This window comes from Drosophila ananassae, chromosome 2L (genome assembly GCF_017639315.1).
Source record: "Drosophila ananassae strain 14024-0371.13 chromosome 2L, ASM1763931v2, whole genome shotgun sequence".
Classification (NCBI taxonomy): Eukaryota; Metazoa; Arthropoda; class Insecta; order Diptera; family Drosophilidae; genus Drosophila; species Drosophila ananassae.
This window is the reverse complement of record NC_057927.1, coordinates 13,578,295-13,601,336: the sequence shown is the minus strand read 5'-3', so window position 1 is coordinate 13,601,336 and position 23,042 is coordinate 13,578,295. Positions and strand designations below refer to the sequence as shown.

Here is a 23,042-nt window from a genome sequence, read left to right as displayed (position 1 = left end):
TGTTATTATTATATTGGCTGGGATAACGTGGTCCGTGGACACCAAGCGGCCGATGAATGTGGTCATTTGACCGTTTTTGGGTGAAACGCGGCTTAATTGCGTTGCTAGCAATTTCAATAATTGGGTTATAACGAAATTGATTAAATTTTACATTGCACTAATTATGTGCCAGGCCAAATCCATCGCCATTGTTATTATTATATTTATAAAGCGGAAATATGCTGGGTGTATTTGTTTTCATCCGGATGTTCAATCGCTGCCTACTTTCTGGCTCTTTTGAAAATTCCTCCTTTGAATTAGGAAGGGTTTATTCCACTATGGAAATGGGTCACATGCTCCACAAATGTCCACTCGTGTAGGGCCAAGAATATTTTGCAAGACTCTTATTTTACTCCCAGAAGACACAACATCACCATCAATAATTGAAATAAATCGCTTGACAAACCAAGCGTCGTTCCTTCCAAGAGTATCAAGAAAACAGAAAAACTCGTTCACATACTTCAAGAATAGAGGGAAATAAGTCTTACTCGTATCAGTAATCACGAGAAAAAGTTGAATTAACTGAAGAGAGAGTCCACTCCAACCCTTGGCGGAATTCAAAACACAAATGTTTAAATTAAATTTTGTATCAGAATCCAATCAAGGAGATGTGATTGTACAATAAAACATATGTTACATATAGTATGTGTCACATACTCATGGTTGGACTCTCCTAAATGCTATCAGAATAAAGATTCTTCATTGAACATATATTACCTGTATTGGAGCAGTCTTGTCAGTAAATAACTGATAAGAGCAATTTATAGATAGGAGATTACCCAATTTTTCCAAGAAGTTATTAAATGTTTTAAATGATCTCTAGGAAACCATTTTGATTGATAAGCCACAGAATATACCCTGATTATTGAATTTATTGTGAGACCAAGAACCTGTCATCATTCTTGCTATTATAAAAGCGAATACGTAAATATGCAGAATCAATCTTGGTTTATATTTCGTGAATAACGCACCTAATACGCCGCCAGTGCACATTTTTCTTTAGATCAGTAACTAGTATCCTCTTATCATGAACAAACAATCAGAAACTGTAATATTTGCAATGGTACTTTCAATATTTTCGGTTTGTCAAGCAAATCCAAGCAAAGTTCATGTAAAATTTATGGAAATCAATGAAGTTATCGGCGTTATGAATAAGTCTATGACATTCTATAAAGGAACTGCTGAAACAAAATTTGTTGAAGAGCATAAATTAAATTTCGAGGCACGCGAAAAGTACCGAGAATATCAGAATTCTTTATCCCAATGGTGCAACCAGGCCAAAAGCACCGCCGACATCGTTCTACCCACGATAACTTCCAATCAGTTGACTGACCTCCAGACAAACATAATCCAAAACATGATTGGGACAGTTCTTATTCCTGGCATTAAAGAAGTGAACTAATCTTTGATCGATTTGGATGAAGTCTTGAACACATTAAACAAAATGGCAATTCTGTTCGACAGGTTTTTTACAAATTTGATCTATGATTTCTCGATAAATGGGTTTTGGGGAAAGGAAAAGATCAGACTACCGGAAAGACACGATGAAATTAGAAAATTGAATAACTGGTTTGAATTGAAAAAAACTCAAATAAACAGCGCTGGAACAATGATTTCTGACATTAAAATCGAATTGAAAAAGGAACAATTGAACTTATTTTCATTTCGAGCTATTACCGAAATTGATACAGTAAGTACAACAATTTTTATAACTTTATTGACGTTAGTTGTTTATATTTTAATAATATCCTAGTTTAAGGCAGTATCTTAGTATTAGGCAGTATTATTTCATTAATACTTAATTTATTTTCAGATGAAGGTCTTAGTGATGCAAGGACCTTTCCATTTGATTGAATACTTAAACAACCTGAAGAAAGTCTGTTTGGCACTCACCACGCCGAACTGATATGCATTTGTATTATCCTTTACGATAAAAAATCTAATAAATATATGAAAAATACATTTTCCTAGGTTTTCATCCCCAACCTTGTCTTTTCACAAACTTTTTTCAGCAATTTTTTAACCATGTAAAAACTCTAGGAACTTGCACTTCTACTTCCGCTTCCAGTTCCGATTCCCACTCCAGGTCCTTCACACTCTGGCGTTGTGTGAGACGAAAGGCAGCAAACATCGATATTCGACCAGAGTCCGCAGTTTGCAGAGCTGTTTCGAAATGTTTTGACAAATGATTTTGTTTATATTTTCCTTTTCATCGAAGCCTCCGATGGCGACACTCTTGCGGCCATTCCCCATTGCCACCAGTCACCAGTTACTGGTCCCTGGACGGCGTTCTTCCCCAATCCACAATCCACAATCCCATAGATAACAATGAGAAAGTTTCGACTTTTAGCTGGCCTAAAGATCATCAACATTGATTTCAACTTTTTGGCGGGCGGGCGTCGTCAATAACATTCAGTGATTGTCATCATCCCAGCAGCTCCACCCAGGCCAAGTTTGGCGATTGCCGGCTTGTCTGGGCGTGGCACTGTTCCAATTTGCAGCCAGGACCTCAATAGAAAAAAGGAAAAAATAAATTGTCTGTCATTATGAGCTTTAAGTTGGTCAACGAATCATTTCGCTTTCGATGAGCTTGGGTTCAGCGAAGTTCATCCAAGTTGTGGCAGGCGGAAATTAATCTTTATAATGTCGACGGCATTCGGCATTGTAATCAGGCAAACAGCTTTCCTTATTCTCTTAATAGGAAAATTTAAGCAGGATTCTGATAAATAATGGTTGGTATAAAGGAGAAACATATTTTTCCAATTAATAGCTAATATTGGAGGTCTTTACTTTAGCTGCTAAGGACTAATACTAATAATAATAATTCAATTATATTTGAATATAAGATAGATTCTATTTTCTTGTGTTTAAATCATTAAACTCTTTAAAATTGTATATAAAATTGATATATTTTACTTTGTGTCATTGAAACTTATTCTTTGAGAAAAATTCTAAAGAAACATAAAAAAGAATTTAAAACTGTTTCGGATCTTAAGTTACGGGCATGTGGAGGAAAATCACAGCTGTGGTTCACAGCTCCTTTCACCCACCAGGACCCTTGGCCGCCCCCATAGAATGAGTTCAAAATAATCACTCATACACGTGCACACCGTTGTACCTCTTCCTACTGCCAGGCAGTTTCGATTTCCCCGCTTTGGAACCTTTTTTGCCGGCGAGCGTGTCCTGATTGTTTGCGAAGGCTGGCACGTGTCAATTTATATTTAAATTTAAATGCAAAAACCGAATCAAAATTCCAGGCGTTCAGAATAGAATTAAATTTCAAAAGGCGGCAACTGAACGGTTGCGAGATTTCTCGCAAAACAATCATATTTTCCGAAAGGCATCTGCCGGCTGTTAACGGTTTTGGTTTACACAATATTAATGGCTGATTAATGTGGGCGAGGCAGCTGCAAAGTGGTGGAGCTTGTTGGGTGGAGCATGGAGCTTGGTTTCCTGAAGGATTCACAACTTTAACCGATTTTCCCGGAACTTCGTTAAACAGATCGACTTTTCAGCTCAATGTATTCGAACGACAGCACTCGCAAAAGAGTCTCAATATATAATTTATTGTAAATATTTGCTTAAAAAAATAAAAATCATTTAATATGGAATTTCTTTTTCGAGTGTGGGAGTCCGACGGTTGTCATCCCGTATAACTTTTGTAATTGTGGACCCATTGTTCACTTCAACTCGCATTCAGTTGTTGCTCGCAACGAGAGAAGTGGCAGCAGGAATTGAGAAATCGGGGCCTCCTGGAGTCGACAACAAATTATGCAAATCCCCTTTTGAATGGCTTATCCTTCATGAATTTATATCGAAACGCAAAGCCAATGACGACGCGGCCTTAAGGCGTCGGCGGTGGCGGCGGCGGTGGTGGTGGCGGCAACAGCATCGGCCATTGGAACAATAAAAGCTCATTTGTTGCTATTATCATTTCACTAACAAATAACAAATCATCGAGCAAACCGTTCGTTATATCCTTGGAACAACCTTTCGGGTCCAAGGGGGTCCTGCCAGGACCTTGAGTATGGGTGGGGTGTGGGCATCCCGAAACGTGTTTACCTCAACGGCAACAACAAAAACCCCAGGCGGCCAAGCTGAGGCTGCAGAAACGGCTGCCAATAAATTCTGTTAATAAACCAAAAGTTGTTAATTTAAATGATTTATATCTGGAGAGGCGGCGAAGACGAGAGCCGTTGGGGGGCAACAACGGAAGTGAGCCAGGTTGGCTTGTAGGGAGGATGAGGCGGAGCGAGGCGGAAAGTAAATTCCACCCGGTAACCGGGCCAATGGGCTTGTTATTGCTGAGCCTCAAAAATTCTCGTAATTTGGCATAACCTTTTGGGCCGGGCCACAGCTCATTCCGGGGCCTTATTTGCCTTCCGTTTGGTTGCTTAGAACCCGTACACTTGACAAAATAATACGTTATTTTTCTAGTAGTCAATCAGGAAAATATTATTTTATTTTGCTAATATAAAGTTCGATTTTATGTAGATTATTAAACAAATTTAATAAATATTTTTAATAAATAAATATTTTTTCCTGTGTAGTCTACCCAACTCCTCGGGTAAGCTTTGTGTGGCCGGGCAATAGGTCAAAGTCGGCGTGCCACTGGAAGCTGGGATACTGGGAGCTGGCTAAATGGCTGACTGGGCTGGGTGGAGCAGATTGGGTGGGCTGTCCGTAGCCGTCAGCTTAAACCAATTTACGTTGCCGATGTCTTCATCGCTGAGGCCGTGGCCGTGTGTCCGTATCCGTGTCCGTAGCCTGTGAATCGTGCACCCAAAACGCCGTGTGTCATGAATTATGGCGCCTCCCGCAAGCGGCACAACAGTGCGTATGCGTAATTTGGCAAGGCGGACTGGACAAGGCCACATCCCATCTGTCCTATCTCCCTGCCACGCCCCTTATCCTGCTTACACATTATACATAGATTCGCGTACACATAGATATTGGACTATGGACCAGCATAATATATACACCCATAAACGTATATATATAAATTTATGCCCTTTTGTTTGCAGTCGAAATTATTTCATTTGTTTGTGTTTATTACGGCCAGATCTCGTCCATTGCCAAGCCACGTTTGAAGGAAAACATCGTTCATTTTCCACAGCGTTTACTTTTAATGGTTTTGGCCCGTTCGCTGGTACGGTTGTTTTGGTTTTTTGTGTGTTTCCGTGTTCGGAAAGGGGATTTTCCACATCTTAACTTTGGCCGAGACCTACAAATATTTGATGCTCCAGAGCGCTAGTTGTTTTGGGTTTTATTGATTGGCGGTAGCGTGCCTTACCGGGTTTATGGGGCACCCCCCATCCTCCATCCTTCATTCTATCCTGCATGTCCTTGCCCCTCCCCAACCCCCGCTCCCCTTGATTGCTCCTTGTTGTTTTTGCATGGCTTTGAAGCGTAAACGTTGCGCTACATTGAAGGGGATTTCTCGGCATTTAAATAGCTTTTCCTTCCTCACAGCATCTGCCTCTTTAACCCCCTACACTTTCATAAAATAAGGATGTCTTCGACTTGACACTTTTGAAGTTTTTTATTGGAATAAAATGGATTATTATCTATAATCTTAAAAACTACAAAACAAGTATTCGAAAAACTATTATTTAGACTCACTTTTTTCAAACCATTTACCCAAAAAGGATCAACAATCATGGAATCTTACATCCTGAAATCTATATATTTCTTACAAAATATTTCTAGAAACAAAATTTTTTTCGGTGTCCCGGTAGCTTCGACTATGAGCTACTAATTTCCTTAGATGAGGCAACCGCAAATGGAAGGGCATCCTGTTGCACATGCATTAACCATGGCATTCGCAACATTATGCAAACTTACACACACATCCAAGGACATACATACAACTAACATATCTGTATATATGCATCTACATGAAGATCCTGGCACAAGCAGCTCATCAAGTCTTCCGGTTCATGCCGTGGATGCTCACATTGTTTATGCTCCGGAATAAATGAATATAAAGCATTTAGTTTACAGCTGCCATTTGACAACCACTCGCCCCAGTTGTGAAGAGTGGCGACGGTGCTGGAGGGAAATGATTCGTTGTTGGTTTTGCATTTTCTTTTAATAAAATACATGAATTATGCACAATAGTTGATGGGGAGGAGTGAAAGCCAGTCACAGAGCTCCAGAGCTGCTTTCTCAACTTTCTCCAAAAACCACTTGACATTGACATGCCCACATACAGTGGCATCTATCCTGAGACCCATCTATCCTGATTGGGTCGTACAGTAAGTATCCTTAAACGTAAGATAGATATAACTTGGATATATCTAATCCAAAATTTCTAACAAACAAGAAGTTAAATATTAAATATATGAGTCTCTAAGCTGTAAAACTACTGACCTAATTTCTTAACAATCCTTCTGTTTCCTTTAGCCAATATCCACTGTGACGACTTGAGCTCTTGTCGTTGAAAACTTGGCCTGGTAAACCGAAAGTTCTATGGCACTTACCACCTGCTCTGCCGTCTCGTATGCAAACCCTCTCAAAGATTTGCCAATGCCTGGAAAGAATTTGCAATTCAGCTCGTAAATTTACTGATTTGTTTGCCACAAAAAGGTGGCGGGGCATCCGTGATGAGTCAAGTCTGGCTGTTGGGCTTTCGCCAAATGCAAAGTCACGGCCAGGTCAAGGCTATAAGGTAAGCTCCGTGTGAGCCGGGCTGAAAACGGTATTACCATTTTTTGGCTGGAAATAAATTTGCAATTGATAGCCCGGACTGGCTCGTAATCAGTTTAAAAGGGCCGGCTCGCAATTTGGCAATTGAGTTGGCGGGCCGTGGCCCGATGTTCACACCCATAATCCAATCGTTTGAAGCGCTTTTATGGATTCGACATGTCAAATCGCGTGCAAATTTGTTTGAATTTGTTTTTCCCACCCAATCTCTGACTTTTTTTTCCCCAAAAAATGAGAAGAAAAAAAGTAACAACACCCCCCAATCAAATACAAAACCCCCAGGGGGGCCCAAAAGGCTTTCCTGTGTCCATAAGAACTTTTTTGTTGTTTACACTAAAGTGGTAAAAATACACGGGGGAGCGTAAAAAATATAATAAAAGAGACAGCGGACCAAAAATAAAAAAATAAATGCCAGCGAAAAAAAAAAACTTATTCAAGTCATGTAATTTGGTAACTTCCTTTGATATGGTACATTCGCTTGTGTTTCGTATGCGTTCGGTGCAAATTGGTTTCCCTTTTTTTCTCGCATTTCATTTTATTTACTCTCGACGACATGTAGCAACCCATATTTATTGCATAATTTTCAACATAACTCCCATACCGCACCCACATCCCCTTTGGCATTGATTGTGAATATAAAGAAACTCAAATATTGATTGGCTCTTCAATAATGTTGTGATTTTTACTCCCTGGACAATTGGCAGGCGGGTTTTTCGGGCTTACCACCTTTCTTTATTCATTTTATAACGCAAATAAAGGAATATTAAATCATATGGTTCGGTTAAAGTACCCCTTAATATCCTGCCAATTTGTGTTCTTATATATATAGTTATTTTTTTATATTTAAATATTTATTTATTAATTATATTATATTTTTTTTTATATATTGTCTTATTTGAATTTTTGGTTATTTAAATTGAATCAGAGTCCTTAAAGCATAAATTTCCAAGCACATCCGAAAAAAGCTTTATTTTATTTTCTCGAAAAAGCTCTTCCCATGTTTTGAACCAATTTACAATATATTACAGAGAGAAAAAAAGATATATTTTAATAACATTTGTATCATTTCTGAATAAACTAAACTCAAATTAATATTTCATTGCATTGAACGATTTGTTCCTACATTTATTGAACGAAAAAACTATAGAGCTAGGTTAAGTTATGCTTATTAGTCTGTAAGAAAGTGACTGCCCATTCATATGCCTACAAACTAAACTGGAAAAAAGGATTATATTTCTAAAGAGATATTAAATTACAGTAAAATATAAGAAGAATAGTACTAATTCTATGATTGCGAACTGCGAATTGCCTGCATGCGGATCTTCTGCGTCTCACCATCTTCCTCTCCCGACATGTCCACCTTCATGCTCTCGGCCAGCATCACGGCGTTCTGATGCAGCCTGGTCTCCTCGTGCTGGCGCATATGGTGCAGCAGGCGGAAGTCCTTGTTACAGTACTCGCATCGGTACAACTTAATGTCAGTATGAATGAGCTCATGCTTAGTCAGCGAGTGAGCATATGCGAATGCTTTATCGCATACCTTGCAGACGTACGGCTTGATTCCACGATGCACACTGCGGATAGATTAGAATTAATTTATTTTCGCCATTTAGTATGAATCTTACTACATACTTCTCGTGGGATTTAAGCACACTCTCGTAGAAGAACTGCCGACTACAGAAACTGCACTTAAATGGCTTGCTGCCCGTGTGCGAGTACATATGCTTGCGTAGCTGTTCTCGTACCTGGAATTTGGCATCACACAGTCTGCAAAAAGTAAAAGTTATAAATTACAATAAAAACTATTAGAAAGTAATTGTTTTAACTCATTTTACGTACTCGCACTGATATTGGCAGACAAGGTCGTGACGTCGTCGGTGTTCCATCATGCGACCGCGCTTCTCATAGAAGTTTCCGCACACATCACAAATGTAACCGCCTTTTTCAGTTCCATCGGAAGTGGTTAGGGAGTTAAGCCCGCGGCGAACGCGACCACGTCTGGCCTTTAGACTGGTGCTGGCCGCCTCCTGCAGCACCTGCTGTTGTGTTGCCGTCTCCTCGAACTTTTCCTTCGCCTCCAAGACTATTTCACCCTGATCAGAGTTCATTTCAATGGTGTAGTTGTCGTCCAGGAACTCAATGGTGTCGCCATTCTCTGTAATAACCTCTTGCTGTTCACTGGACTCCACCTCCAAAAATTCGTCATCCTTTCCTTCACTAGTGTCTTCGATAATGTACATCATCTCGTCCTCTTCCTTAATGAACATGTCTTCTGTATCATCGATTAGACCCATTTCTCTCAAATAATCCTCGATTTCGGCCTGCCGCCGTAGAGCCTTTTCACGAAACTGGTAGGCCATGTTCAGCTCCACCTTGCAGGCCTTGCATATGCCTTCCGGAATCTGTTCCTTGTCATTTAACTGAAAATAAAAGCCACAAAGTCAGTGGCATATCACAATGGCAATCGATACACGTACTTTGCTGTATGAGACACCAAGTAGCTGGATCAACATCTCGTTTGGCGTCTCTTCTCCCTCTTCGCGGGTTTCGTCCAAACGTTGCAGCCTCTGATTGGTCTCCAGGCACACCCGGCACATCTGTGGTCCTAGTTCACCCCGCATCCTGGTAAGTCTTTTCTTCTGTTTTCGCTTAGTTAAAAGAACCGCTCGTACAGTATTTTAGTGTTAATTCCGTGTTGCTCAAAAGTGTTGTGTAAAGCGAATGAGAAAAAAAAAGACATGCATCGCCATTTTCCTTCCAGGGATGCACGATAGCGACGCTGACGTATAGTGGTTCCAATCACTGGTTCATTTTTTGTGAACACTAAATCTTTTTTTCATATTCAGTGCACCTCAAAATTCTTTATTCTGGAAGAATTCCATTAAACACAAAGACTTATAATGAAATATAAAATTTTTGTAATTTAATTTTTAATTTAAAGCTCATCCTAACATTCATATGCAGGATCATGTACATATAAAGTAATAGGAATATATTAGTCTGTGCATCTTCGATCCAGAATTTATATCGGACAACATTAGTACATAAAAGGAATGAGTTATGATTTATGAAACGAATTCTCCTCAACATTTCTTCTCTGACGTAATTTTAAAATGCAGTGTTCTCACTTGTCACAAGTTCCGGAGTGCAGCCCTGGCTAACATCGATAACGATAACTGCGAAATCATGAATTAACTGATTTTGCAGCTTTATTTTATATTTACGAAAAGTGTTTGAATTGGATGTAAATAAAGGATCCAAAAGTCTACCTATTCATATATTTAAACATTGAAAATTAGCCAAAAATTTGCTTGTTTACATCCGCAAGCTGAGGGAAAAATAGTACATTCCGTAGGGCGACGATCTGGCAACGTTGCATATTTTTCGAGACGCAGAACGATTGACATTTCTTATCTCTGGTAAAAGATGGATTTTTTCATTTGTTTCGTGGCCTGTCTGATTGGAAATTCGCACCCGAGTTGGCATTAGAACACGCCTGGCACTTTCCACGCCCCGCAGAGATTTCCGCCTCGCGTCGAGGAGGGGAATAGGCCCCTTGGAAAATGCTCCATTATCTGAAACCCGTATCTTCTTCCGTCGCCGTCGCAGTCGCACTTGTCGAAATGTTCGTCGCGCCAGCTATCGACTCCGCAATCTCGGTCTCTTAAAACGCACACTACACACAGACAGACTCACACACACGCGCTAGCTGCGTAACCTTCCAGCCCAGCGGGAGGCGCAATCTTAACCAGAAACCAAAACAAGATCAGAAGGAGGGGAACCAGCTGCAATAAATAAAAACAGTAACAGAATAAGCCTAGAAGGAGGCGCCGCTAGCACCAGCACTAGCACCTAAGATGTCCGAAAAGCACGGCCAGCTGGGTGCGCAGTGGACAAAATCAGCGGCGCCAGCAGCACAAGCCTCCACCCCAGTCCCTCATCCCGTACCCGTACCCGTTCCTGTTCCAGTTCCAGTTCCTCTGCAGAAATCCAGTGTAAATCCTTATGGCAATTGTGGCCTCCAACCTGCGGATATCTCCTATTCGGCTGCCCGCTTCCAGGCTCCAGTTATCCATGCCAAGGCGTCGCCTTTGACCATTACGCCCGTGGGCAGCGCCCTTGCAGGAGGCGGAAGTATTCCTCCCTCCTCCCAGATCTCGCCCACGAGTCACACCCACGTACCTGTACCTGTGCCCACGCCCAGCGGCTTTGTGCCGCCACCGTTTCCCAATGCCGTAGCTGGAGCTGTTGGAGCCACATCCGTGCTAACACCGAACCCCTTTGCCACCACAGCTGGAAATGCTGCAGCTGGCCTGGCCTTCGCCAATGCCTCCTTTCCCTACAACACAGCCCAGCTGGGTCTGGGCAAGATTATGCATGCCATTAGTGGAGCACCAGCCGGATCAGGGCCAGTGGTGGGGACAGCTCCTCCCCCAACCCCGGGAGCAGCAGGTGCCCCAACCATACCTGGCCAAAGACATCCCAGTGAGGGCGTGTCGGCTACCAGTGGGGTGATAAACTCCACCATTGCCGAGAATGTCATGAACGCCCTGACCAACAGTAATTCCACTGGAGGAGGACCTCCAGTGCCCAGCGAGGAGAAGATGCGGAGAGTCCAGCAAGTGATTGAGTCTAGTTTGGAGTAAGTACAACCGCCTACCACCCTTCTTTTTGATTCTATATTGTGTTTTTTCATCACAGTGACAACGCCAAGTTGCAGATTTCGCAGATTCTGGAGCGCGTCTCCGGTTTGAAGCCCATTGAGAAGCTATTCCTCTATCTGAGGCTGCCCGGCGAGTGTGCCGACACAGATCCGCTGAGACAGCCGCAAAATCCTTTGGGAACACGCTCTGAGATTAACCACACAATAAACTGGGTGCGCTCGCATTTGGAGCACGATGCCAAAGTGTCCATACCCAAACAGGATGTATACAATGATTATATGTGAGTTTGAATGCGGTTTTAAGAATAATCCTTGCTAATATGGTTACTATTATTATTTTAGAGCTTACTGCGAACGTCTGAGCATCAAGCCTTTGTCGACAGCGGACTTTGGGAAGGTGATGAAGCAGGTCTTTCCGGGCGTGCGTCCTCGAAGACTGGGAACGCGAGGCAACTCTCGTTATTGCTATGCTGCTATGCGCAAAACCACAAAGCTGACACCACCACAACTGCCGCAGCTGTGCAAGAGTGAGCAGAGTCCGACCGATGTTCCCGCAACTGATCCCAGCCAGTTGACAAGTTCGGCCACTCTAAGTGGAATGCCGTCAACCGAGGGCGATCGGGAGAGCTGGGACGTAATCCGCGGATGGGCTGAGAAGTTGCTCAACACCAAGCTGGAGAGCGTAGCTGATCTGAGTGCCCGTATCCGGAGCAACAATGCCACAGTGGCGACAAAGAAGTACACACCTCGGGAGCCCAAGGAAAAACGAGTTCTGGCCGTAAGTCTTGAGAAGGATAACCATTTAAATTATCATCATATTCAAATCCTTTTTAGGACATGGGACCATTGAAAAAGCGACGAAAAAAGAAGCGCAAAGGATCAACTTCCTCGGAATCCAGCTGCAATCAATTGGGAAATAGCCAGGATGCGGGCAGCAGTCAAGAGGCGTGCGAAGAGCAGCTTCTGAAGATAAAGCAGGAGATTATAGACTCCCCCGTTCAGCAATCACAGCAGCAGCAGCCGCAGCAGGCACCCGCAATGGGGTATCTGGCACAGGTGTCGCCAATGAATCTGGCTACCGATCAAAGGGCGAATAGCGCTGTTCGCAACCTAACACCAAAGCTGTTGGAGTTGGGTAACCCCACGGTTGTACTCACCCAGCAGGAAACGTCGCCTACCGTGGGCCTAGTGATAAAGGATGAAGTGGAGGACTATACCACCAATATATTCTGCAAGAAGGTGCTTAAGGCGCAGCAAACCAAAGGATTTTGGGCCAACTCTCCGAGTAGTGGGACAACAGGAGGAAGTGGTGGCCTACTAGTGCCGCCGATGATTACTACCACATCCGCTACACCTCCTCCGCCACAAGCGGACACTTCCCCCGTTCCAGGACCGGGAGCCGCTCTGTTTATGGGCCCGCCCGCGAAGATGATGAACAGCAGCTCAGTTAGCCCTTCCAGTAGTGTGGATGCGATTCCCAAGGTGGCTTCACGCAACCAGCTGATGATAATGCGAGCTAGGCGGGTCATGGCGGCAGAAAATGCCGCCCTGGCCGCTGCCGAAGACTCTGGACTGCCTGAGAACTTGGGCCTGCCGCGTGAGCGGGTTATCAGCATTTGTAACATGGACAAGCACGAGCTGGATGATTACTTCCTGCCTGGGGAGGACGAGGATAACTCCGAGGAGCCCGACAACGAGCTGCTCCAATATTTTCAGATGGGAGACGCTGAGGAAAAACAACTAAATTCCTTGGATGCTGTAGAACCGAATAGGAATCCACAGGAGCCGCCAAACGCTGGCTCTGCCCTGGAGCAAGTGGCGATGCCGGCTCCTGGCCGCGGAGCTCCAGGCAATGGAGCAGCAGCTATGCTGGCACCAGTTCCGGTGCCTTCGATGCTGCCCAATCAGGCGGCGACAGTGGGTTCTGCCTCAGCGTCTCTGGCCCTAATGTCGAAAAAGCATCAGCAGCAACAACAAAAACAGCTCCAGCTGCAGCAGCAAAATGAGAAGCAGCCACTCCAACAGCGCTCCAAATTGCTGCCCACTTTTAGCAACAACAAGCGTAAGATCAGTCTGAGCAACGCCTCCAGTAATGGCAACAACAAAAACTGCATATTCCTGCCCATCTCGCCCAATATTAATGGATCCAGTGCCACTAGCGCAGCCGTAACATCAACGAATCCCAACCAGAACTGTTTCGCCAGCCCGGGCCTCACCAGAATGAAACAGCGGAGCAGTCTGCTAAGCAAGCAACAGTCTTTGGATTGCGATAACCGGGATCCAATGATCGGAGCTCATCGCAAAGGTCGCAGCTACGTATGTTATCCCAATCTTACGTCTGCGTCCGCGCCGCCAAGTCCTTCCCTGCTCCAGCAATGCATTGGCGCCAATTGGGCGTTTAGTGGTGGGAACAACTCCAGTTTCGCAGACAGCAGTCACAGTGCGGATCCGCTGGTGAACCAGAACTCAATGGACCTGGAAACGAGCCTGGCGCTGGCCGGAGATCTGGATACGGCGGAACTGCAGCGATCCCAGTCGGTGCCTCTGTCCCAACTCCAACGAAGGAGCAGCCAACAGTCACCAAATCTGGCCTTCTACTCGGAGAACAGCAACAGCCAGCAGTCGGCGTCCCTTAAGGACACAGGCCTGCTGTACGAGGGAGTGGATATGGCCGCCTTGATCTCGCCCAGCTTTAGCAGCAAATTTACCAACGTGACGCAGCAGACGACGACAACGTGCAGCTCTTCTGCCGGATCCTCGTCTGGCTATAGCAGTGGCGGGTCAGCGGGAATCGTTTCGAGATCGGTACCCTCCACACCGCTACCACAAAACTGTCTGTCTGCCTTGAATGGAGGCGGAGGAGGAGCAGGATCAGGCGGATCGACAATCGGAAACGGAGGAAGTTGCGGAGCAGGAAATGGATTTGCTGTCTCGCCATCTTTTACCTGGGGCGGCACATCTGGCACTTCCGGGTTCTACAGCGCACATTCGTATAGCTCCAGGAATCCCATGGACATCTCCAAGTCCATGCCCACCACTCCCATCACAACGCCCTGCTTCCGATACAGTCCGGTGGAAATGTCGCGTGATTTTCTGATCAACGGCAACACGATCGACAGTCTGCCATCCTCCGCTTTTGGGATAGGAGGCGCTTCGACGGATCCCCTTATTGACGACAGTGCTCCGAGCAGCACCGATGTGGTAGAGGCCATGATTGGCGTCACAGACATACTCGACGACTTTTAGAATTTGCATGAAGAGAAAGCTCAGGAGGAGATTGAGAATTCCAAGCAACAGGAGGAAAAGGATTCCGAGGAGGAGCAACTGATAGTCGATGAGGGTGGCAAGGAGGACACCACTGTGGTGGCCTGCTTGCTTCAGCACGTGGATCAGCTGTAAAGCCTCTCTATCCTCTTTATCCTGTTGCTTACGTATAGTTTATTTTGTGTAGTTGTGTTTGATCCTCTTTGGTCCTGTTTCCTTTTAGTTGATTTTAACTTTTAAAAGGATTTTTATAAACTTATATTCTATCCCCCTTTTAAATCCATTTTTAAGAACAAAATTAGTAATGGGAACAGGACTCTTAATACAGAACTTCCCCACAAATGAGCTTTCTCTTCGTGCCACTAAGAATACCTAAAACAAATATCCTTTCTTCCCCTCTATCTAATCTAACTAATTATCGGCCTGGCGGTAGCCTCTAATTGGTTTCAAGAACTTTACTGTCCAAATGCATTAGAGGTAGAGCCATGGGCCTAGGCCAACATCTATTCTAATCGAACATTACCCTCAGGCCCCTTGTTGTATGTTATTATTACCAAAACATTATCATTAACACTGAGGATTACTGTGGTGAGGATAGTATAGTATGCGGTATATGCTATATGTAGTTGCGTAGTTGATAACTGTTGAGAAAACCTTACAAATGAAACGAACTTAAAGTCTGAATGATGGTAACGTGTGCAGCGGTTTTAGAAACGAAAACAAATTTACAAAAACGTAACTGTAAACGAATGTATATCTATAACTATAGAAACCCAATCTCGGCGACCGACGAGTTTGTATTCCTGCGACCCCCACTTGTATATAAGTATCTACTTTATATATATATATAAGTATCTATTTCTAGAGGGAATTTCCATACGGATTTTATACGGGGTCGCAGCGAACCAGTCTAAGTTCAAAAATTGTCAAATTGAAATGTGTGTTTTTTGTACGTTGTTGTGAGGTATCGAGAATAGCGAGCTTTGTCAATTGATCATCCTCCCGACTCCCGGTCTGACCGGAAGTACTTCGATTTTACTAACCCCAAACCCCCTTCTATTTGTTAAACTTTTTGTCTATCCACCTGTGTATCTGTAACTCTTTGATTCTTCGATTAGTCGTAAGTGTTTGTTTGTTATAAATGTTTATTATTTTTTGTTTACATCGCTATGGATCTTTAGTTATGCTGTCAATGGATTTAAATCGACGTCTCTGCGGCGTGAAATTCTAGTTTTAATGTCGTGTTCCCAGATCATCGTCATGGAGTCTATATATTTCTGTTTTATCGCTTGGAACAAAGTTTAGCTTTAAATCTTTCTACCTAATAATTCGCATTGCAAATGAATGTTAGTTTGTTTGTAAAACAAAGTAAAAAAAAAACACAAAACCCAGAGAACCCATTTTCGTTCTAAAACAAGAAAGTTTATATTCAGCAACTCCCTCAGAAAAGGGAGATTTTAAAAAATATTTGAACTTAATAATAAATCATAAATGTGCCTCAGGCTTTATTGTAAAACAATTATATACCACAAAATGCATTAAAATGAAAATGAAAACCATAAAAAACAAAGAAAAGCTAGCTACGTATACATACATAAATAGATTAATAGAATGTTATACGAGTATAATTAAATATACACTCATTTACAAAATGCAAGCTAGGGAAACAAATGAATTTGTTGAGAACCTCAGATTCAGCCAGCAACTCTTAGTCATCGAGCAAATCATAAAAAATTAAATAAACCGAATTGCACCCATAGCCTAACTAACGTAAACATTGTCAGCTAAATTCTAAAATATATAAACAACGACTCGATTTGAGCATTTATTTTTAAGCCAAAACATCCCCGCATACCGCTTTGAACAACAATAAACAATTATACTACGAGTACGATTTAAAATAGCAATAGCCCTAAGTATGGTTAAAAAAATAAAAAATTGAACATATTGTCACCGGGAACACTTTAGATGAGATAATCGCAGTTATACAGAAACAATGCATTAAAGATAAACGAACCAAAACTGTACTTTTTTATAAGATATTTGAATGACATAAAATACAGATAACAGAAACTAAAAAAAAAAAGATTTTTTTATTCATTTTAAGGGATATCTATTGTGGGAATTATTAAATTTATGGATCGCTTTAAGATGAGTCCCAACCTTCTCAATTAAACACTTACTTATTTCTGTTAATTATATTTTAATATTTTTTATTAAACGTTTAGTTTTAAAATAATAATATGCAATTAATATTTGTTAAATATACATAATAATACCTTTAATTTTAATATGCGTGAGTGTGTGTTTTATTATTTTCCCCGAATGTTTACTTTTACGTTTTTTTTTTCGTTTATTGTTTTATTAATTTTACATGTAAATTTAACTATTCATTTTTATACGTTGTTTTTATATGCATTTTACATGAGATTTATTTTAATAGCGCCAAATTAATATTCCATTTGCTACAACTCGGGCCCTCGTATTCGATTCCAGCGCCAGACCCTATATATAATATATATATTACAATATTTACGTATAAAAATCATTTATGCGCCCTTGATGTAAATACATATTCGTATTTGAATCTTTTTTTTTAGGTTTTATTTATTTTTTACTCATATATTACACTACGCTAATAGCACATTTGAAATTCCCATTATTCGCTATTCAAGTATATTGTTAGTTATATAAGTTTAATTATATTTTATTATTATGTTTCGCTAAATATTTTGTTTGTTTATGCTTTTTATTTATTACTTTATTTATTAAATGCTTGTAAATCATTTATTTGTTTCTTTTTTTTCGCTTCAATTGGATTCCTGATATTCCCTTGACGCCCCCGCTCTGCCGGCTTCGTATATATAATATATAAGTATCTATATATATGTATATATATATATATTTATGTATATATGTTGTATATGCCTGCTATAATATAATATATAATATAAAATTGTTGTTGTTTATTTCGCTGAGGTGGAAAATTCATTAATTTATAAGGTTACTTGTTGTTCTGCTGCTGTTGCTGTTGCGTATTGCATATTGCATGTTGCATGTTGCATGTTGCATGTTGCATGTTGCTTGTATACATTATCTAATTTCCTCTACTTCAGTTTAGAATTATTGTTTTTGCGATTAATCTGTTAAAGTATATGCATATATCCTCTTCGTCCCTATTTTGAGCACATGCCTCCTAAATGCGAGCGCAAGTTAAAATATTAAATATTAAAAAAAAATGTTAAATAAACTTTGATTCGTTTGTGCTTTTATTTGGTTATTCTATATTCGTGTTGGGTGAATATATCAAAATCTATTGATGCAAGTAAAGTATGCTAATTTTTTTCATACATATTCGAGAGGCTCTTCACTATCCTCGTAATATTTTTTTGAAAAAAGAGGAACGGGTTCGGATTTGGAGGGTTGGTCCCAATTCAACAGCGCGGTACTTTTCGCTTCAAAATGAAAAATCAAAAACCATAACGTTAATTAGTTGACAATTTTATTTCAAAATAATAATAATAATAAAGACAAAACATTCAACTTATGGGCAAACGTAATTAAACAATAATGAAAATTAAATACATAATCATAGTAGTTGGTAATCGGTACAGAAAAGTCAGTAACATTGTTCATCAGCATTGTTGGGTTCAACCTTACAGCCTAATACGAAAACGTGTCTAGCCTAATTAGATCTTGCAGTGAAATAATAAAAAAATACACTAGTAGACAGGAGACAGTTTTGAAAAGACAGTTTAAGAAAAAAAAAATAGTTTTTTTCGAAAATTTTTGTGTAGAAAACAAGGCAAACGGATAGCTGGGCTTTACAATAAGTTAGCTATGCATATACAATTCATTTAATTTAAATTACAAAATTTTTATTCAATACAATATAAGTTATGGGATCCAGTCCGGCATTCCATTACGACCCATTCGATCCATAGATTTAAAAAATGTACAAATAATGTGGCTAAAAGTAGCAAGCATTGCATACTCTTCTGGATTTTCTCTCATTTCTTTCTCATTCCTATTCAGCAAATTGAACTAAATTAGTTTACTAAATTAATTACTCGTTGTGGTGGTGGAGTTGTTGTTCATGGGCGCCATCAGCTCCCCCGTCTGGCTGCGACTGTCCAGCGACCAGTCCCAGTCCTTGCCCTTCGGCCGGAACTTGGAACTCTTGTGATGGTGCTGCTGCGCTTGAAGATAGCCACTGTGGTGCGGCGATGACTTCTCCTTTGGCGACTTGCCGGATTTAGCAGCAGGCCCTCCTCCTGCACTTGTGGCATTATCCAGATTCGGTGGCCCGTTCCCGGCCGCATCGGCTGCCGTTGGCGGAGCACTGGAGTTGGAGTAGGCCAGAAGCTCGTCGCAGTCGTACTCCCAGTTACGCTCGCAGAACTTCTTCTTGTAGTGCTTCTCGGAGCTGCTCTTCGACTTGCGCTGGTACTTCAGTGGTATTCCACCCAGATCTCCGGTCAGAGGCGGTCCACTGGCCAGGGGCGGGGTGGCCACGCTGGCGGCACTGGGACTCGGCGTCCTGGGCAGTCCCACATCCGACAAAGGCGGCGATTCAATGGTCTCCACTGGCGACACTGTCTTTAGGGAGCTGCCCGCATGCAGGGATGAGGAGGCCGACGACTTGATGCTGCTGTCGCTCAGATGATCGGAAATATGATGGTGTTGCTGCTGCGGCTGCAACTGTTGCTGCTGCTGCTGTTGCGGCAGATGGTTGCTGTTGCCGCCGCTGCTCTGCTGGGCATGATGGTTGTACAGGCTGTTGCTGTTGCCGATCGGCAGCTCCAGCTGGGAGGAGCTCGACGAGGTGGACAAGAAGGTACGCACCGCGTCCGAGTTGCTGCTGCTGTGCGTGATGCCTGAGTCCGGGGAAGTGTTGCAGCTGATGGAGGCCGGCACAGTGTCGCCATCGATGCTGCGCCGCGTCTTGTCCAGCTCCGTGCTGGCGAAAGCCACCAGGCGATCAAAACCAGAGCTGACCCGGTGCTGCCAGTGGGATTCATCATCGGCGGCAATAACATCATCTATGGAGAATCGCAAAAAAAAAATATTAATATAATCCCAGGAATAAATTAAAGGGTAAAAAGAGTGCGAAGTTGGCTCAATTTTTGGGGTGAGTGGGTGGCTTTGGCGGATTCTAATATTATTCTGAGGAAGTCGGTCAAATATCCTAGAGCCTCTCAGGATCTTTTCTTTCTGAATTATCAGTTTGTTTGTTGTTTTTGTTTGTTTGGCGTTGCGTCTGGCGTGCAGGAATATATGTTTGTTGTGTTTTTGGTGTTTGTGTTTGTATGAATGGGTGTTTTTTTAGATGCATTCTTGTGTGATAGTTAAAACAATAGTGATTACATAATGAAATCAAATAATAATAAAATTAAAAAATAATAAAAATAAAACAAAAATCATAAAGTAAATCATAAATAATAGAAAGAAACCAATTAGGCGCAACAGAACTTACCTCATGCTCGTTAAAAATTTCATAATTTTTTTTTTTTTCATAATATATACTTTTTTTATTTTGTAATTTTTTTTTTTTTTGGCATATGAATTCTGTACTTTTAGTAGAAAAATTATTAAACGCAAAAATTAAAAGTTGTCTTTTGTAGGTTTCTGATTTGAAATCATTGTTTTTTTTTTTGTTTTTTGTCATCTTGTATATTATTTTGTTTTCTGCTTATTATTAATTGTTATTTATTAGAAGATTTGTTTCGTTTTTAGGCCCAACAACAAACATGTTTTTTTTTTCAGGAATTTTGAGGTATGCAAGTCAATCAATCAACCAATTCAATTCAATTCAATTTCTTTTTTCAATTCAATTCAGTTTGTTTCAATGCAATCTTTTAGACTGTCTCTGTGGTTATGGTTATTGGGTGGTATTTGGTATTGTGGGGCAACTACTACTACTATCGGCCAGAACGTATCCATTCAGATTCTGACTACTATGGGCATGGGCATGGTCAGCTGATTGGGCCAGCTTCGTTGGGCCAGACAGTGTCGTGCGAAGGCGACGTCTGGGATCGTAATTAGTTATAGTACGTTGCGTTGCCAAATCGTTAACTGTATGGAGTAGAGCATAATAGAAGGGATAATAAAGAAGGCTGGATAAGATGGGTGGTCTTTGGTTTTTTTTTTTGGTATTGTTTTTTGTATTGTTTTATGGTTTTTTTTTTCGTTCTTAGCATTACAAAAGTTTTGGCATTTTCAGGTTTTTTTTTCGAATTTTGTTTTTTTAGTAAAATTTGAAAATTAATTATATGCATTATAATAACATTCCAGAAAGTTGTTTGTTTGTTTTTTTTTTTTTTTGTTAATTTCGAAATAAATGTTTGTTTTGTGTGTAGTGTAGTGTAGTGTGTATTATGTGTGTGTGTTTTTTATGTATGATTTTTTTTTTTTACAAATAGCATAATAGCTTGAAGTGTGTGTTTTTTGTGGGTGGAAGTGGCTCTGGGTATCATATATTATAATTATATATGCAGTAGATATAGATGATTGATTTGGCATGACGCTTATTTTGAGAGAAAAATAGGATCTAAGTTACTTTCGGCATGTTGGATGTTGTTGGCTTTGATTCCGTTTATATATTATTTTATATATATTTTACAATAAAGACTCTTTCCGATCTTTGGCGATCAAGGGGCTCTTAATTTATGTGTTTTTTAATGGTGTTTTTTTTTTTTTTATGGCTGCTAAACAATTCTCTGTTAGTGTTTTTTACCTTCAAAAGTTCAACAGATTTCAATGGTTATGGCGGAAAATAATAATAACATGAAAAGCATTACAAAATCATAAGGAAATCATAAATTAAAATGCAACAGCTACTGAAATGAAAATAGAAGCCAATAGTAAGGATATTTCTACGAGAGTACAAAGTGAAGGACAATAACCAAACTACGAACAACACACAACATTTAAAAAATAAAGTTTTCGGATTTATAAATTTTATAAATGAATATAATTCTCATTGTGGTTGTTTGGTGTTTACAGTAAAAATATGTACATCTTCTCAAGCTTAGTCAGAATCGGAACAGGAATCAGAATCCGAAGCAGAGCTGGACTGGGATGCCCCTAGCTGACCCTCCTCTGACTTCAGTTCCGGCCCTGACACAGCCCTCCTCTTCATGGTTAGATCTTCTGCCACCGTTTGGGCGACAAGTCGACAAGTTTGAAAATTGGGCGAATGCTGGTGAAGATTAAGCGGTTCTTGCAAATAGACTACATGTGCTGGTGCTTGTGCAGGTTGTGCAGGTGCGTGTGTGGGTGGTAGTGGTGGTGGTGGTAGTGGTGATGGTGCCCTGGCCGAATATGTGGCTTGGTCTACGTATAGCTTACCATCGTCGGCGGCATTGGCATTCCGCCGTTCCCCCAGTGTGGGTGTAGTGCTGTGACTGTGGCCATGACCATGACCATGTCCGAGATGTGGCACGCGCAACGGTTGCAGGTGCGCCTGCTGATGCTGCTGCAGCATCTGGGTCTGCGACTGGTGCGACGACAACTGCAACGGCCTCTCGTCGCCCATCAGCGAGTTGATCTCGGGACTCATGAGGAGCGGCGGCTCCACCAGCATCTTGCCACTGTTGCTGCCACTGCGACGTCCGCACGAGGACGATGAGGACGAGGGTGTTGGCGAGGGCGTGGTTGCATCATGAGCCGGTGGCGGCTGCAGCACCTGTCCGTTGGCGTAGATGTGGGCGTGATGGGACTGACCGGAGTTCGGCGGCGCATCGTAGTGGGCCAGCTTCGAGGGACGTGGCGGCTGTTGGTGGGGCGCCAACGGTGAGCTCCTCTTCACGCCAACTGAAATCGAATATCCGGAGGTCAGTAAAGTTCTTAGAGTTATGGAAACTGGCGGCTAAGTGAGTTGCTTGAAGTGCTTTGGATTGAAGGGCTGTAGGAGAGGAGGATCTACAATCTCTGTTATTTTGTGCCTTTTCAGATTTTCGAAATTTATTTTTTTGAAAAATAGAAAGTACTCCTCCCTTTACATATAGAGTTCCCTAGCCATTTTCTACTGATCCTCCTGGGGATCTATTTGCACCCAAACAAGTCAATGCCGCGACGTCGCTTACGCTCCACTTTGTGCGGTGTTCCGTTGAGGTTGGCGGCATGGTGGTGGTGATGGTAGTTGTGGGCCGGCGGCGCTTGGTGGCCGTAGTGGTTGGAGAGCTCCAGCGCAGAGTTCGATGCGGACGAGGAGGAGGAAGCAGCAGCTGCTGCCCGGCGTTGGCGCTCCTCAGTCTCCTCTTTGTACTTCCTGGCACGAACGTGATCCTGTAGAGAAGCAGCTAGACCTAAAGGTAGAGAAGAGTTCAGGGATAAATCGAGTAAGAGTAAGAGTATCCTGAGGGAACAT

At 41.8% G+C, this 23,042-nt stretch overlaps 4 protein-coding genes and 1 long non-coding RNA gene across 7 annotated transcripts in view; 2 read left to right on the top strand and 3 right to left on the bottom strand.

Moving 5' to 3' along the window:
* Positions 1-768: 768 nt before the first annotated feature.
* LOC116655193 lies at positions 769-1,361 on the bottom strand. Its single transcript, XR_004310400.2, has 3 exons — positions 1,277-1,361; positions 1,011-1,217; positions 769-944 (listed from the first exon to the last, which is right to left on the bottom strand). It is a non-coding gene; the product is annotated as an uncharacterized LOC116655193 (long non-coding RNA).
* A 122-nt stretch (positions 1,362-1,483) lies between these two features.
* LOC123257638 lies at positions 1,484-1,981 on the top strand. The gene is made up of 2 exons (XM_044717406.1): positions 1,484-1,729; positions 1,853-1,981. The coding sequence occupies exons 1-2, from the start codon at positions 1,484-1,486 to the stop codon at positions 1,943-1,945; spliced, it is 339 nt and encodes a 112-aa protein (XP_044573341.1). The 3' UTR covers positions 1,946-1,981.
* Positions 1,982-7,955: 5,974 nt separating this feature from the next.
* LOC6501140 (transcription factor Ouib) lies at positions 7,956-9,547 on the bottom strand. The gene is made up of 4 exons (XM_001954587.4): positions 9,222-9,547; positions 8,584-9,164; positions 8,377-8,511; positions 7,956-8,318 (listed from the first exon to the last, which is right to left on the bottom strand). Exons 1-4 carry the CDS (start codon positions 9,363-9,365, stop codon positions 8,030-8,032), a joined length of 1,149 nt encoding a protein of 382 aa, XP_001954623.1. The 5' UTR covers positions 9,366-9,547; the 3' UTR covers positions 7,956-8,029.
* Positions 9,548-10,065: 518 nt separating this feature from the next.
* On the top strand, positions 10,066-15,579 carry LOC6499448. The gene is made up of 4 exons (XM_001954586.4): positions 10,066-11,386; positions 11,446-11,688; positions 11,750-12,185; positions 12,242-15,579. Exons 1-4 carry the CDS (start codon positions 10,602-10,604, stop codon positions 14,651-14,653), a joined length of 3,876 nt encoding a protein of 1,291 aa, XP_001954622.3. The 5' UTR covers positions 10,066-10,601; the 3' UTR covers positions 14,654-15,579.
* A 2,572-nt stretch (positions 15,580-18,151) lies between these two features.
* LOC6501137 (histone-lysine N-methyltransferase, H3 lysine-79 specific) overlaps positions 18,152-23,042 on the bottom strand; it is a 36,084-nt gene continuing 31,193 nt past the window's right edge. For 2 of the 3 annotated variants that reach the window (XM_044717398.1, XM_014911414.3), the window contains exons 7-9: positions 22,759-22,980; positions 22,022-22,486; positions 18,152-19,713 (exon numbers count right to left, since the gene is read on the bottom strand). In XM_044717398.1, the coding sequence (XP_044573333.1) occupies positions 18,734-19,713; positions 22,022-22,486; positions 22,759-22,980 (1,667 nt within the window). In that variant the 3' untranslated portion in view covers positions 18,152-18,733. Of the gene's footprint in view, positions 19,714-20,388; positions 20,747-22,021; positions 22,487-22,758; positions 22,981-23,042 lie in introns of those variants that run through there. The other variant, XM_001954584.4, reaches the window with a different exon arrangement.